Here is a 16,655-nt window from a genome sequence, read left to right on the forward strand (position 1 = left end):
GGGAGGAAGGAGTTATACAGGAAGAAGGTGGCCTGATGGAGTGGCTTACTTAGGAGAACTGTTGACTGCACATCATAGAAGTCTGGAAAACTGTCTGCAAGAAATAAGTTAGGGTTTCTATAGGAAGTGAAATGGTCTGAATATACTCTAGAATATCTTCAAACATTGGAATTTTATAGCATCACTGACTAGTGGAACCACAGTTTTTTGTTTTCATATTCTATGAAATATGAAAACAACATGGAGGATGAATTAAATCTTGAAGATTGAGAAAGATGGAGACCGACAGTGTACAGACCAGGCACGATGCCAATACATCAATGCAAAAGAAAACTATTAAGTGTCTGAACTAAGAGGGTAGCAGCAGAAAAACAGTCAGGTGACTAGCTAAAAGATGCTTAGAAAGCAGAGCACAGTATAATTTAAAAGGAAGCACATTAAAATTCAACATTGATATTATTTTTGAAATAAATACCCTCACAATAGCTACCACACATCAAAGAATACATGTCACACTTTGAATTCAATGTTTTGATATATCACCTACATTTACGAGTGCAAAACTATATTATTAATGTGACTTGATTAATTTCCTCCATACACAGCTAGAAATTGTAATGCCATAATTTTTAAATCTAAGTTTCAGAAAACAATAACTATAAATTAGTTTCCAGTAAACCTACTAGTAGTGTGGAAAATATTAAACAATATTGAAAATGCATACTACATAATATGCACTCTCACTCACACATACCCTGCACACACACACACACACACACCCCACACACACAAGTTGTAACTAGAGTGATCAAACTGATTCTCACCAAAATTTCTCTTTTAACTTTAGTTTTTTCTTCAGCTTTTCCCGAATTTTTATCTGTTTTACTGTTTTCCTCTGAAAAACGTCGCTTGCTGGAAAAAATAAAATATATGAGTAGAGAGGCTTCTGATCTTCATGTTACAAAACAGTCATTAGGTACAGATGGAAAAATATCTAAGTTGTCCTGAGCTTTAGTACAAACACTTTAAAAACACCTCAAATCCCCCAAAAGACCCTTTAATTTCACCATTATACCATTTCCTTCCACTAAATGATCTTTTTTCTCATCTCCCTTTCTTAAAAGAAATTTAAAATTCTTCAGCTTAAATTCTACCTTTTTGAAGAAGACGTTCCAGGTCCCAAATACAAATGAGCTCTACGTGTATTGCTGTGTTTTTGTATCTGAATAGTCTTCTTTTATGCAACGGTTTTTATTCTATTTTGCAATATATAAATATGTGCACATGTCCATGGTTTATTTCTGCTACTGAATTTAAGCTTTTTGAGAGTGGGGGATCCTCATTCATATCTTCATTCATTCATTCACTCATCATTTAGTGTGTAATTATAGTGTTTTGAGCATGCGTTGGCTGGGCCCTGGGTATGCAGGAGTATATAATACAAACACATACCCTGCCCTCTTGTAGTTCTTGAGGCTGGTAGAAGAGACTGAAAGTCAACAAATACTTGGAAAAATAATTGTATAATTGCCAACTGTGATGGTGGTTATAAAAGACAATTACTAAGGATTATGAGAATTTAGTTTCAATTAGGGAGGGACTTTAGGAGTTCTTATCCAAGGAAAGATAATCTGAAATGTAATCTACAAGAGGAGGGGACATCAGCTGGCCAAGACTGGGAGGAACTGGCATAGGACAGGATACAGGAAAGGGCTTGTAGAGCTCGAGAAGCCGGAAGTGTCATGAGATGTCATCTAAGATATCTTCATAAATGCGATAATTTGCATGTTGTGAGATCTGCCCTTCTCCCAAGGTCATATGTCCCAGATAAAAAGATAAGACTAATCCAATTAATCTGTAAACCTGAAGTATCTAAGAGTGTTCCATCAACACTGTTACTATGGGATAATTACTTAAGAAAAACAATCAAAGTCTTGGTACCTGCTTTTACCCCTATTCTATACTAGAATTAGTTCACAAAGAGGTTCACAAAGGTCACAGGCGAATGTTAAGAAGTATGTTGTAAGTCAATATTTCAACTGGAAAATGGAATCCATTTGTCCTCAGAAATAGACAAACATCAGTAGCACCTACTCACTAGGTGGCATTATGATTTGTGGACATAAAACTGCTTAAATGGTTCTCAACAATAAAGCTTCCTTTCAGAGTTATTTTTACTCATCAATCCAATCAATCTACACTTCGACCTTTTGAGTCACTTTGAAAAAACTGCTTCTATACTCACAAAATCTCAGCACACAGGGCGCATTTGTTGCCATGCATCCTGCCATCAGGGCCACGGACTGGATCACTCTCCCGTGTACAAAAAAGTCTTCCATTTCTCACTTGTTTTTCATATTCCTTGCAAAAATCCTTTGAAAAGACAATTATATTTATTTCACTTCATTTCATTTCAGGATGTTTTATATTTTGAGACAGGATTTTGCTGTATTGCCCAGGGTGGAGTACAGGGGAGTGATCATAGCTCACTGAAGTCTCTAACCTCTAGGCTCAGAGATCTTCCCACCTCAGCTTCGTAATTAATGGGACTACAGACATGCACCACTACACCCAGCTAATTTTTTTCTTTTTTGGTAGAGACTGGATCTCATCATGTTGCCCAGGCTGGTCTTGAATTACTTGGCTCAAGTAATCTTCCTGCATTGGCCTCCCAAAGTGTTGAAATTATAGGCGTGAACCACCACATCAAGTCAACACGTAATTTTATTTACCATTTTTCTACTTTTTCATCTAGAAACTTTATAATAGATTTATTACCACAAAACATCAGGTCTAGAAGTTGGCAAATACATACAACATATGAATGAGAACTACTAAGAAATAGTAATTATATTGTCAACTACTTGGCACTTGTATGCATTATGTGGTATGTTTATTATAAGGTAAAAAAGAGCCTTGGAAAAAATAAGGCTGATCAAGAGTTTTCTTGGATTAAAACTGAGTATTTCTTTTTAACTTTCAAATCAGTAGGCTTCCGGGGGTCTCTTTCATGAGCTTCCAGCACAAACACAACAAAACGCAGCAGCCAAATCCACACACATACACACACACAATTGTGAGAAGATGAGATGTCTAAAAGTGACTTAATATGGATCAAGTCAAGAATAATTCAACCTAGTTTGTAAGTATAAAGAAACAAGATGCTATCCAACAGTGTTACATTTACTTTAGTTGCTTTTCTCTATGGATCTGTGGATAATTTTTGTGTATTCTGCCTTCTCTATCCATGATCATTTCTGACATTGCAGAGAGAGAGTAGATCTAATTTCCTTTCACCCTCACCTTAGATGGATAGATCATCAAGACTGATACTGATTTAGAAGAGCTAAAAAAGGAGTGACTCTCCCACCCCCCCCAAAAAAAAAAAATCCAAGAAAGATTTGTTTTCAGATTTCCTGATGCTTTGGTTCAATACTTTCAGGCTACTTTCTGTGTTTTGAAAACTCTACCATGTGATGAGGGCTAAACTTTACAAAAAAAGTGATACTCTAAGCTACTCTAGGCTTGGGGATCTCTACGTCATTAAACATTTTGTGGTGGGATATAGTACTATAATATGACCTACAAAAAATCTTGGTCTATAACTTTCTTTTCAACTGTGTGACCTTCATCATTCCATTTCAGGCAAGAAAACATGGGCATAAAGAGCATGGTTAGGAGTCAAATGACCTGGGCCACTGTGCCTCTCACCCAACTGGGAGACCACAGTAAAGTCCCTTCTCCTTTGGAAACACAACGTTACTACTTCTACAATGAGGTTTTTGGAACAGATGCTCTGTAGGATCTTTTCTAAATCTAGCGTTCTTTGGTTTTTAAAAAAAAAAAATCAACTTCCATTGGGATGCTTTAACAGAGAATCCTAACTGCTTCCTATTAAGAAGATATTTATTTTTGGAGGAGCAATGGATGTGCTCCAAACTTCATGTTTGTAACAATCTAGAAATGGAGACGCAGAAGACAGTCACCTGATAATCATAGCACGGCATAAAAAATTAATGCTCAATGATTCTCATAAAAGAAACAATGATAATTTCAGTTTATAAGTTGTGACTCATCCAAGGAGATTCTGAAGAAACACTGTGTATGCCACCTAGTGACAAGTTAATTATAGGGAACATATTGAGCCATCACAATAAAGCAGTCCTATTCACACCATCATGCCCAGTGACCCCACCAAAACAATGACCCTAGCCACAGAGAGGAAGAGGGAAGCACAGAGAGACCTGATGAAAAACAAAGGAAAACAACTCTCTGTGTTTACGAAGCAATAAAATGTTAACTATCACAGGATGACCCAAAGTTTTAGACTGAAATTTAACAACCACCACAAAAGAATTCCTTTTCAATCCTTGGCAAGTGTTGCATAAACTGTAGATGGTTCTACTTAGTTTTCCTAAATGTAAACCTTTAACACCCTATTTAGGGTGAGAGCATTGCTTCATTAAATAAGCATTATGAACTGAAGGGCTAGCTCTTGACTACCAAAAGGTGGTCTTGTTTCTTCCTTTAGGAAAACATAAGCCCTACGATCTTCAAAAAGGAGTGCACTTGTATTCGCACAAAAGTGTGCAAGATGTAGAATCACAGTCCAACAGGAAGGTAAAATTCAGGTCATTTATCCAACCTCTTTATTTTGCTGACAAGGAAATTAAGGCCCAGGATGATTATTTACTTAGTCTCCCACACCCAGAGCATGACAAAAACCAAGGTTAAAACTCAGGTGTTCTGACTTCTCAACAAAAGGTTAGCCATTTAGCAAAGAAACTACTATCCCTCTCATTGAAAGTAGGTTATTTAAGAAATCCAGGCTGTATTACCTAAAGTGCTTATTCAAAACTTTTTATACTAGATTGAATAATTAAATTATCAAGTAATTTCAAAAAATAATTTTAAGGACTTTTTAAAAACACAATCTAAAAATTTGTCTTTTCTTTTTTTAGGCAGAACCAAAACCTTTATAAGTGCAGGTTTTTCTGAACAGAATCATCACAATGGAAAAGTGAATACCTTCAACTTCTGTAAATTTAATTACACATAAAATGTACTAGTGGATATAGTGTTTAAAAGACTCTGTCACTATTTTAAAATTATTCCTGTTTAATTTATATTATATTGCCATTTTTAAACAATTCATTAAGAGTAAAATAGGTTTACACTAAACCAAAAAGAAGGCTGCTAGAAATTAAGCAGAATTTGGTTTGTATAAACTTTCTATCTTATACCTTCTTTTGGGGGCTGGAGGACTGGAGAAACACGGGTGGAAATTGCACATTTTGAGCCTTAGGTAGGAAATGCTGTTTTCAATCTGAATCTAATGATTAATATTCCAGGAACAGTCAATGGGGAATTTTGATATTAAGAAAAATATATAATAATAAAAGACAATGACTTTATTTCATTACTCAAAGGTTTAGGCATAAATTTGTTAATATTTATGACCACAAGAACCAAATTGTGTTGGTGAGTCATTTTACCTTTTCAGCATTTCGTCGAATTCTAGTTTCACCCTGCCGTTTGGCATTTTCAGTTTCTTTTAAACTGTTAAGAAAAGTAAACAGTTGGTCAGTTTATGACTCAATCATATTTTCAGTATCCTCAGTCCTGTGCTAAACACTTTCATACCCTCTGCTACGACTTGCTGAAAATGATCCACTTACAAGAGACAAGCATTTCCCTGTCTTCAATGCCTGAGCCAGAGAAATTGCCAAAGATAAGAAAAGGCAGAAAGACAGCAATAGTGGATCTGGGAAACTTGCTTTCTGTAAATTAGCTTTCTTGCCTATAGTAAGAAAGGGTGTGAAACTGATTCACTGACAGTCAATTAGAAACTTTGTTCTGTAAAACTGAATGGGTGTGACACCTTGATTGACAAACAGAAGATTGTCAGGAAAATTCCCTTTAACAGGCAGAACCAAGAGCTTTAAAATAACGCTGTGACAAGGGTGAAACCAAACTGAGCGTTTGAGGCATTGCCATCCACACCCTTGAGTATAACATTGTATGTCTTGTAAAGTATTTGTTTGCTTTCATGTAAAAATACTAAGTTGTTAATAAAAGCTACATTTGAATTGAGCTTTAAGCCCCTTTCACATCTATCATTTGATTAGCATCTCATCCTGGAGATAGGTGTGGCTATATCAGTTCCCCAGAGGAAGAAACGAGGAGTTAGAGAGGTCAAATTCCCCTTTTCACGTAATGCATAAAGAGAAAAAAAAAACACAGAATTAGGACAGATTTGAAACTGAGAGAACATGTCTCCTAGATAAGAAAGTGGAAATCAGGCTGATTTCCTGTCTGGAAACCAGTTGTCATCACCATTTTATAAACCTGAATGGACGTGTCCTTGAATTCTACAAGGACTAACTGTAATTTTCAAAGGCAGGTGTGATGTTTACTAATCAGTAAAGTTCCAGTGATATAAATATGGCAATTTAAGGCTTGCTGGCACATGAATTAGATAATCTAAACATTGTTTAACAGCCAGAATATGAAAGACTAATTAGATCTTACCCACATCTGCCTCTTCAATGTCCAAGCACTGCCAGGCACTCAGATAAAGATTAACCCAATAGTCCTTCCTTTCCTAATGATTCGTGTTCCACCTTTTAAACTAATAAATAGATTTGGACACATGGCATTATTACTATTATTATTTTAATTAGCCTCACATTACTCAGGAAGGGTCTCTACATATGCCCAAATGAAGCAATGGATGTCAAACGACTGACCTAGATCATTCCATAAGAAAGTGCTTTCGCCGGGCGCGGTGGCTCAAGCCTGTAATCCCAGCACTTTGGGAGGCCGAGGCGGGCGGATCACGAGGTCAGGAGATCGAGACCATCCTGGCTAACACGGTGAAACCCCGTCTCTACTAAAAATACAAAAAACTAGCCGGGCGAGGTGGCGGGCGTCTGTAGTCCCAGCTACTCGGGAGGCTGAGGCAGGAGAATGGCGTAAACCCGGGAGGCGGAGCTTGTAGTGAGCTGAGATCCGGCCACTGCACTCCAGCCTGGGCGACAGAGCAAGACTCCGTCTCAAAAAAAAAAAAAAAAAAAAGAAAGTGCTTTCTAAATTTTAAAATATTGTGCCTTATAAAACACTATGCTTTCTCAAATTACTGTAATTTAAAAGAAATAAGAGTCTTGAATTTAATAACTAACATGACCACCCCATTCTCTCCTTTTAAGAAACTTCAATCAATGATATGAAGAAAAAGAAAAGAAGCCATTCTGTGAGAAAGGCTATTTTACATTGTAAAGACAAAGAATTGCATGAAAAGGATTTTATCTCCCTGCAGAGTGATTGTCAGGGCAGCAACCAAGAGCATCATCATCAAGTCCACCAGGGGAAGATGCTACTTACAACAGCTCAGCACACATCGCACACTTATTGCCATGCGTCTTCCCATCAGGACCAAGAACAGGATCATTTTCCCTTGTGCATCCAAGTCTTCCATCTTTAACAAAGGGCCGAAAAGCACTGCATACATCCTGAAGAACAGGGAAAAGAACTGGAAAGTTACCAAGATTGTATTGCTGATAACACGGTTTTCAGAAATGTTGTAGAACTCAGTCCCGCTGACATTGCTGTGGGCCACTTAGAGCAGTACCAGCTGTGTGATGTAGCTCATGTGTAGATGTAGCTCAGTAAGAACTCTATAATTCATGTGGTTAAATAAAAGACTTTTTTACTTGTTTATTCATTTATTTAGTAAACAGCTAACCCACTGTGTGCCAGAACTCAGACAGAGCCCAGTCCTTGCCATTAACTTGCTCCCAATCTCCTAGGTGATAAAAAGAGACATTTAAAATAGCATGATGCTAAATGACTTGGTGGAAGTAACCTCAGGTGCTCTGGAAGCTTATAAAAAGGGCATCAGACCTTGAAAATTAGGAAAATCATTCACCTGGAAGAAGACAAGTGTGACATGTATGAGATCCTTTCTTCCTTCCCCTTTCCTTACCATCACAGGCTCACAAAATTGTGTCATAGAAAAAAATCTATTTAGTTCAAATCTCATGTTAGGTTAAATAATTTGTCCAAGTTCTCCGAACAGGAAGTGACACTGCTAGGGTTTTAACTCAGGCTAAGTGACTGAAGTGTACTGCATATGTAGTTTCCCTTTTATTTCTTCTTCTTCTTCTTTTTAATAGAAAGCAGAAATAGATTGAAAGGTCTAACCACCAAAGTAATGTGATCCAGTTTCAGAGACTATAATTAGCTTTGTCATATTAGTGGGCAGTACTAGGTATTCCATTTCACATAAAGCAAGAATTACTTCCTTCCAAGGCTCCCACCTAAGAAGGAAGAAGAGAGCACCTACTTCCTATTTGAAGTTAGCCTCCCAGTATTTCCCATCACACTGACATTTGACCTCACCTGCTCTGGATTACTGCTCTTACATTCCCCTTCACTCTTTACACCAATTTGGGACCCGGTTTTCCTAGAATCAAAAGTTAGTAGACACAGCAGTTTAATATCACAGAACTTCCCACCATTCAAACCTAACCGCTCTACATTGTGTTGTCATTATCCTTTGCTCCCAAAAACAGCTGCCACATAGTATTATTTCATTACTTTTTCTAATAAAAACCACTGTTTATAACGTAAAGTCAAAGAAATGTAGTTAACATGGAAGAGATGGTAAAGATTCAGACTTGTAAGTATTATTTACAGCAATCTTTTTTTAATCTTTATTTAGAGGAGGGATCCACATCAGAAGATGGGGAAAAGTAAAGCTTGTAACTGCCTAATAGATACCCCTCAGTCCCCAAGGAACTCTGTTGTTTTAAATAAACAAAGTCAAATTTTGTATTACGTAACATCCCATTATACTACTCTTTATTTGGGTTATGAAGACTAGTATTTTATTTTTCATGGAAAGTACATAAAGTCTTGATAATTAATTTTGTTCAGTCTAGTAGACCTTTAAAGTATATCTGAAAACACAGAACCGCAAATGTAAGAGATATTTCCTAATTTGTCAAAAGTTAAAGCGAATGACAATGATAATATCTGTAAAACAATAAAAATTTAGTAAAAGCAACATAAAGAAAAAAACTAAATATTTAAAAATGATAAGAAAGAAAGTTATTTCAAAGGATATCAGCTGACGGAGCACTATAAAAATCAAATTTTCAATTTTATTATAGAGCCTCCTAGCAGCCAGAGCTGTGAGGAAAACAACACAAGGAGAAGTATGATTCTCATTGCATAGTACAAAGAAATATACCAGAAATTAGGGGAGAGAAACTTACACCTGGACCAGAGATTTAAAGACTTATAAGGGGATTCCCCACATAAAGACACGGTAAGAATTAAATATATAGCATGCTCATACTTGTGCTACACAATATATATCTGATAAAAATCTGTATGTTCTTCATATATCTGTGTTTGTTTTCTGATTCTCTATGTTGACCCTTGTTGAGAGTTGAGGACATAAATTAGTGCATTTCTGAAAATACCATCATGCAAAGGATGAGAGTGTTTTAACGCAGTTTTACTTTGCTGAAAATATTTATTGCAAGGAGAGCTAAAGCTTGATATCTTAATATCACAGAACTTCCCACCAGAATATAATTATTCTCAGAAAGTGAATAATTATAATATCCCTCATTAGCCTATATAAACATTGGATTTTATATTTGCAAAGCCTTAAGACCAGACAATTCAAGATTGAGGTCACAAGCCAGAACCTGCAAAGCAGGTATGTCACCTTGTTGGTGAAGACAGTTGATAACCAAACCTAGCATTTAGGGTAGAGAAAGAACAAAATACAGACAAGATATAGGACAGTAAGATGCCTTAGCTATTTGGTAAATGTTTAGAAATGGGAAGAAATTTAATATTGAAAGTCCCAATTATCTACTTTAATATTACATTTTTTTTTTTTTTTTTTTTTTTTTTTTGAGAGGGAGTCTCGCTCTGTCCCCCTGGCTGGAGTGCAGTGGCGCGATCTCGGCTCACTGCAAGCTCCGCCTCCCGGGTTCCCACCATTCTCCTGCCTCAGCCTCCCGAGTAGCTGGGACTATAGGCGCCCGCCACCGCGCCCGGCTAATTTTTTGTATTTTTAGTAGAGACGGGGTTTCACCGTGGTCTCGATCTCCTGACCTCGTGATCCGCCCGCCTTGGCCTCCCAAAGTGCTGGGATTACAGTCGTGAGCCACCGCGCCCGGCCAATATTACATGTTATTAAGCACTTAATAAACATAATTTGATGATGAAATAATTCTCTGTGAAAAAGGATTTACTCATACATAAACAAATACATGATAGATGATGGATAGATAGATGTATGTATATATATACATATATATGTATGTGTGTCTACATAAATGTATTCTATACTCTGTTATATATTATAATTATATGATCTATATCTTATAGATTATAAAATAGTCAATCTATATTTTATTATAATATTAACTCTGTTTTATTATATTAAATCTATATTTTATTATACATTTTAAATATAAAATCTATAATATTTTATAGATTATGAACATATAATGTATAATCTCCCTATCCTGTCTACTTCATGAAGTGATAACCATCTGATAAATCATACATAAAAGTGCTTTGTAAAATATAAAGTGTTATGCTATACACCTTTATTTGTCTTCAGAGTAGTAAAAGAAGTGGTACTAATAATTTAGGAATGGCTAACTCCCACACAATGAATCGTTATCTTAAAGACTGTAGGAAAAACTGTGTCATATAATTATAGAGAGAACATGTTTTAGGGAGAAAGCCGACTTCAGAGAATACTCACGCATTCTCAGCACACAGTTCACATCTGTTGCCGTATGTTTTCCCATCTGTGCCACAAACAGCTTCATAAAAATCGGGACAGATAAAATCCCCATCTCTTTCTCCTTTTTTAAAATCATCACAATTCAGCTGCAAAAGACATGATCAAGGAACATCAAAATATAAGAGACAAAATAGTTCTTAGATGTATAAATAGATTAACATTTTAAGCCCACAATAATGTAAATTGCTGGAGAAGAAAAAACATATCATGAAGGCTATAGTGAGCTAATAAATTTATGGGCAATAAAGCATGATCCAAGGACAGAGGTAAAATTAGATTTCAAAAGAAAGAATTTCAGTATCACTTCAGCCACTTGCTGTCTGGGCAAAGTAGGCCAAGTCACTGCTCTGAAACTTGGCATACTGTTTGTCTGTCCAATCCTGCCTGCCTTCTCCACAGAGTAGTAGTGAGGCCCAGTAGATTATGGATATGAAAGCTCTTAGTAAACTATAAACTACAGTAAAGTTTCTGTTATTATAGATTAGGAGAGTAATTAAGAGCAGGATTGTTTGTTTCATATTTCTAAGTCTGCTGCTTAAGCTGTTGGACTTGGACAAGTTATTTAACACCTCTCTGCTTTAGTGTCCTCATTTGCAAAATGGTTATAATTTCGTCAACCTCTCAGGACTATATAGGGATTTAAATATGTTAATTCATGTATAGCACCTGGAACAGTGCCTGGCACAGAACCATTTATTGTTGTTGTTTTTGCTGTTTTCAATGTTTTCTCTACTGACAAGCCAAGAAAACTAAACATCTTTTAGGTATGGAAGGAGAAAGCCCAAATCTCTATTCTAATAACCTGACATATACTTAGGAACAAACTTAATGGTAAAGAAAAACAAATGCACAAAGTAATAACTGAAGACTAGTGTTCAAGTCTCAGACCTGCCACCCACTCACTTCACCTCTTTGCACCTCACTTTCCTCATCAGAAAAATGGAAATTCATACCCTACCTATATTCCAGATTTGCAGTAAGGATCAAGTGAATTCTTATGAAACACTATTTGGCAACTTATTATTGTGAAATGATCTAGCTAGAAAAGATACAGAGTTAACTTGAATTTAACTTTTATCTAAAACCAAATAATAAAACTGGATAATTTTTCTTTAGAATATCACATTGCAAAATACAATTTCATGTCATCATTGTCAAAATAAAGACATATTAATGAAAAATATGAAACACTTAGAATGTAGACCTATGATGAATCAGTATATCACACAATATAAAGAATAAAAGTAGGATACAGAAGATCAGGTTGAGAAGCTCTTATCTAGAAGGAAAAGAACTGAAAATAGAAAAGAAAAGCTAAAGAACATACTCCACTATTGATATGTTTAGAAAGAAGTTAAAAATAGATTGAACATAAGATAAACAGTGGCCATATATGTTGTTTCATTCATTTATTTGTTCATTTTTCCACAAAATTTATGACACATTAGCTACACTTTAGCACTCTTCTAGACTGTGAAGCTGCCACAGAAAAGAATAAAATAAAAGAGAGAGAGAGAGAGGAAAAAAATGGAATACATATTCTAAGGAGCTTACATTCTGATAGAAAGAGACAGATATGTACAACAACTATAGATTACAGTAAGTGCTTTCAAAAATAAACAGAAAAATACAATAGTGATCAAAATGGGGCTTATTTTAGATATAGCAGCAAATAGTAATTAACTCAAAACAATCACTACTATCCCCCTTAACCAGAAAATCAACAGCAATGTACAAACTAGGTCACAGGTGTAGACAGGGGAATGACAGCGCAAGTCAAAAGGCCAGCTGAGAGATGATGAAAACAGGTGCAAGGATTTATGACTACACCTCCTTTCCCTCCAAACCCCTAGGTGGTGAATCACAACCTACAGAAAACACCTCTTCCTAATGTTGACAATGCCTGAGAGCTTACCATGGATTCCCGACCTGTGAAGTGGCAGCAAACTAGAGTTGAAAAGAGTGGATTCAGAACCTCCAGCTCTGGGTCTTATCTCTTTTCTATCCTTATACTCACCGGAAGGGCTACATACTGAAGCTTGACATTGAACATGACCTAACTGAATTTAGCAGAAAAAATAAATACAGCCATTATGGAATATTACAATAAAAATATCTGTATATCTGACAACTAAAAAATAGAATATACTAAATAACATGTATCAATTGAAGTAGAAACATTGGAACGGGCAGAAAAATATTTTATCAAGTCTAACTACGCTGTGGAGAGATAAGAGAAGATATCTGCATAAACAAATGTAAAACAATAGCAAGAAACAAGTTTTAAAGGAAAAACAAAGTGGAAATTTTGAATATGGAAAATATTCAAATGATAATAAATCTAGCAATATAAAGAATAAAGATGGGATAGGTACAAATAAATAATGAACCTGTAAACCCGATGATCAGATCAAGGAATTCTCCTAGAAGGCAATGGAAATAAGAAACTATTTTTCTAAAACAGGAAACGCTAAAGAACATCTAAAATAGAATTAGAAGTCTCCAAACAAAGGAAATAAATATAGAAAGAAATACCTGAAGAAAGGAACGATTTCTATAATTAACAACAACAACAACAAAAAGAATAAAAGAGAGAAAAGCAATAAGAATTTTAAACTAAAATCAAGTTAATAACAAAATTGTGTTTACAGAAAATATATGGAGAGCAGATTAACATACATTTGGAGAGAAGACAAAGATATTGACAACAGACACAGATATTAGCAATAGAATAAATAATCAAACAATGGCTGTTTGTTTAGGGATAGTCATGATAAGAACGAAAGTAAATCACCACCCAAAAAAAGCTAGAAACAAGAAACTACTAAGTATAGTAACTGAAAATATTTTTAAAATGAAAAAACCAAGTCTTACTATGACAGAAATAACAATAAATACAAATGGGCTATACCTAAAAATTAAGAGACAATAGGTAACTGGATGTTTAAAAAAGAATCAACCCATGTATTGAGAAAAATTAAAACTAAAAGGCATGCAAGTATCAAAACAATAAGATAATAAAAATATACAAGACAAAAATGAATAAGAAGAGAACATATGCAGCAAATTAACACTTAAAAATTAGAATTTAGTCCAAAAATGTGTCATAAGTGACAAAAAGGACAGTATATGAAGTAAGAAAAGATAAGAACAAGAACAAGAAAGTATAACAATCATGAACATATATTCACCTAATAATATAGACTTTAAATATGTCAAACAATACAAATAGAATGTAATAGAATTAAATAAATCAATAACTGAAGTTAGAGATTTAAGCAAACACTTCTCAGAAATTTACATATTAAGTAAAATAAAAAGAATATTAAGCCATTAGATTTTTATAGATAACTACAGCCAAGAAGCAGAAAATAAACATTTTTTTTAGAATATATAAAACATTCATAAAAGCAGAATATTTGTTAGGTCACAAAGTATTAAGAAATAACAAATAATCAATACTACATTATTTATGTTATCTGACCAAAATTTAATAAAATTAAAAGCTAATATAAAATATTTAAAAGTTCCACATATTTAAAAATTAGATAATCTATTACTAAATAACATTGGGGTAGAGAAATTAAGAAGTGTTTGGAAAATAATGATAAATAGAAATACTTAAAGCATAAATCCTGAGATACATAATTATTAATATCTTTAAATATATTTGTCAGAAATTTTTTAAAAATTAAATTTAAAGTATTCCTCAATCCCATTGTAAAATAAACAGCAACGAACATAAAGAAGCAAGAATTAACACCATAGAAAACAGAAACAACAGAGCATATTATCAAAAAACCTGTTATAAAAGATTTCTAGTAGGACTGACCAAAGAGAAAAGCAATATGAAAAGTAAAAATATATGGAATGATAATTAAAAATAACCAAATAAATGTTGAGACATTAATATGATGAAAACATTTTATGAGTATCAGTATGCTAATACACTTGAAAACCAAATTGGATATATGACTACAAAAAAAGTATAACATAACTACCTTTGTTATAACAGGTCAATAAACATTAATCCAATTGATATATTGGTCTCAGATATTCCCACCCCAAAATAACTCAGTCCCAATAGATTTACAGTCTATTTTTCTGAAGGTCTAGGAAAACTTGTATTAAATAATAGTAATGTACAAATCGTTCCAAAGTAGTTACAATTATATAAACTGAAAAATAAAATTCTAAAACAGCTTTATTGAGGTATTACTTACATACTATACAAGTCACCCATTTACTGTGATTGAAAGTGATTCAATGATTTTTAGTAAATGAATAGAGTTGTACAACCATCATCAGAATCTGGTCTTAAAATATTTTCATCACCCCACGAGATTCCCCTGTGCTTCTGTACAGTATGTCCCAGCTCCCAGCTCCAGCTTCAAGCAATCATTAAACTTTTTTCTGACTCTGTAAATTTGCCCTTTTTGGACATTTCATATAAATGGAATTATAAATATGTAATTGTTTAATTCTAGCTTCTTTCACTTTGCATAGTGTTTTTGAAGTTCATCCATACCGCAAAATTGTCAGTAGCACATCCCTTGTTATTGTTGAATAATATTTCAATGTATAAATATACTCATTTTGTTTATCCATCCAGCAGTGGACATTTGGATTGTTTTCAGTTCAGGACTATTTTAAAAAATGTTGCTATAAATATTCACATGCCTGACTTTCTATGGACGTGTATTTTCACTTCACTGAATACCTAGCACTGACTTTTGTGGATCATATGGCCAATCTGTTTAAATTTTTAAGAAGTTCTCAAACTGTGTTCCAATGTGGCTGTAACCTTGTATATTACCCCGTTCTATCCATATGTGTTCCAGTTTCTCCACACCCTTAACATTTTGTATTTTCTGTCTTTGTGATTATAGTCATTCTAGTGGGTACGTGTAGTGATACCCCATTGTGGTTTTAAATAGCATTTTCCTAAAAATGGTGTTGGACAACTTGTTATGTGCTTATTATCTTTGGTGTAATATCTATACTTAATTGAGTTGTCTCCTTATAAGGTTGTAAGAGGTTTTTATATTTTGTCGATTTAAGTCCTTACCTACTTTATAAGTTGTGACTATTTTTTCTCCCTGTCTATGACTTGCTTTTTCATTGACTTCCTGTTGTCATTTGAAGCACACAAATTGGCAATTTTTACAATTTCATTTTATTAATTTTGTATTCATGGATCGTGCTTCTGATTTTATATCTGAAGTCGCTCTACCTAACCCAAGTTCATGATTTTTTTCCTCCTATATTTTACTTGAGAAGTTTTATATATTTAGCTTTTACAATTAGTACTAAAATGAAATTTAATTTTTGTGTATGATATAAGGTAAAATTCTGTTTTTTAAAATTAACTATATTCAATTTTCTCAGCATTATCTTGACATGTTGGTTAACTATTAACTGACCATAAAAGTAAGTAATCTCAATTCTATTCCCCTAGTCTTTATGCCTATCTTGAAATAATAGCACACTGTTATGATCACTATTGCATTATAACAAAATTTAAATTCAGTTACTGTTAAGTGTCCCAATATTTTTTATATAAATAGTAGGATCAACTGCTCTACTTCTACCAAAAAGAAAGCCTGATGAGATTTTGATTGGGAATATGTTGAATTTATAGATTAATATCGGGAGAATTGCCATCTCAACAATATTGAGTCTTCTCATCTATGAACATGGACTATTTATTTCACTAGTTATTTGGATCTTTCATTTCTCTCAGCACCATTTCATAGTTTTCAGTGTATAAGTCTTGTACTCATTTTGTTAAATTTATTTCTACATTTTTATGCTATTG

General features: G+C 34.2%; 1 protein-coding gene across 2 annotated transcripts in view; it reads right to left on the reverse strand.

Annotated features, from left to right (window-relative positions):
• SPINK5 (serine peptidase inhibitor Kazal type 5) overlaps positions 1–16,655 on the reverse strand; it is a 74,326-nt gene that overhangs the window by 41,209 nt on the left and 16,462 nt on the right. For both annotated transcript variants that reach the window (XM_023227018.3, XM_023227017.3), the window contains exons 5-10: positions 10,796–10,923; positions 8,401–8,464; positions 7,384–7,511; positions 5,496–5,559; positions 2,246–2,373; positions 825–912 (exon numbers count right to left, since the gene is read on the reverse strand). In XM_023227018.3, coding sequence (XP_023082786.2) covers positions 825–912; positions 2,246–2,373; positions 5,496–5,559; positions 7,384–7,511; positions 8,401–8,464; positions 10,796–10,923 — 600 coding nt within the window. The remainder of the gene's footprint in view (positions 1–824; positions 913–2,245; positions 2,374–5,495; positions 5,560–7,383; positions 7,512–8,400; positions 8,465–10,795; positions 10,924–16,655) is intronic.

Source organism: Piliocolobus tephrosceles, chromosome 4 (genome assembly GCF_002776525.5).
Source record: "Piliocolobus tephrosceles isolate RC106 chromosome 4, ASM277652v3, whole genome shotgun sequence".
Taxonomy (NCBI): domain Eukaryota; kingdom Metazoa; phylum Chordata; class Mammalia; order Primates; family Cercopithecidae; genus Piliocolobus; species Piliocolobus tephrosceles.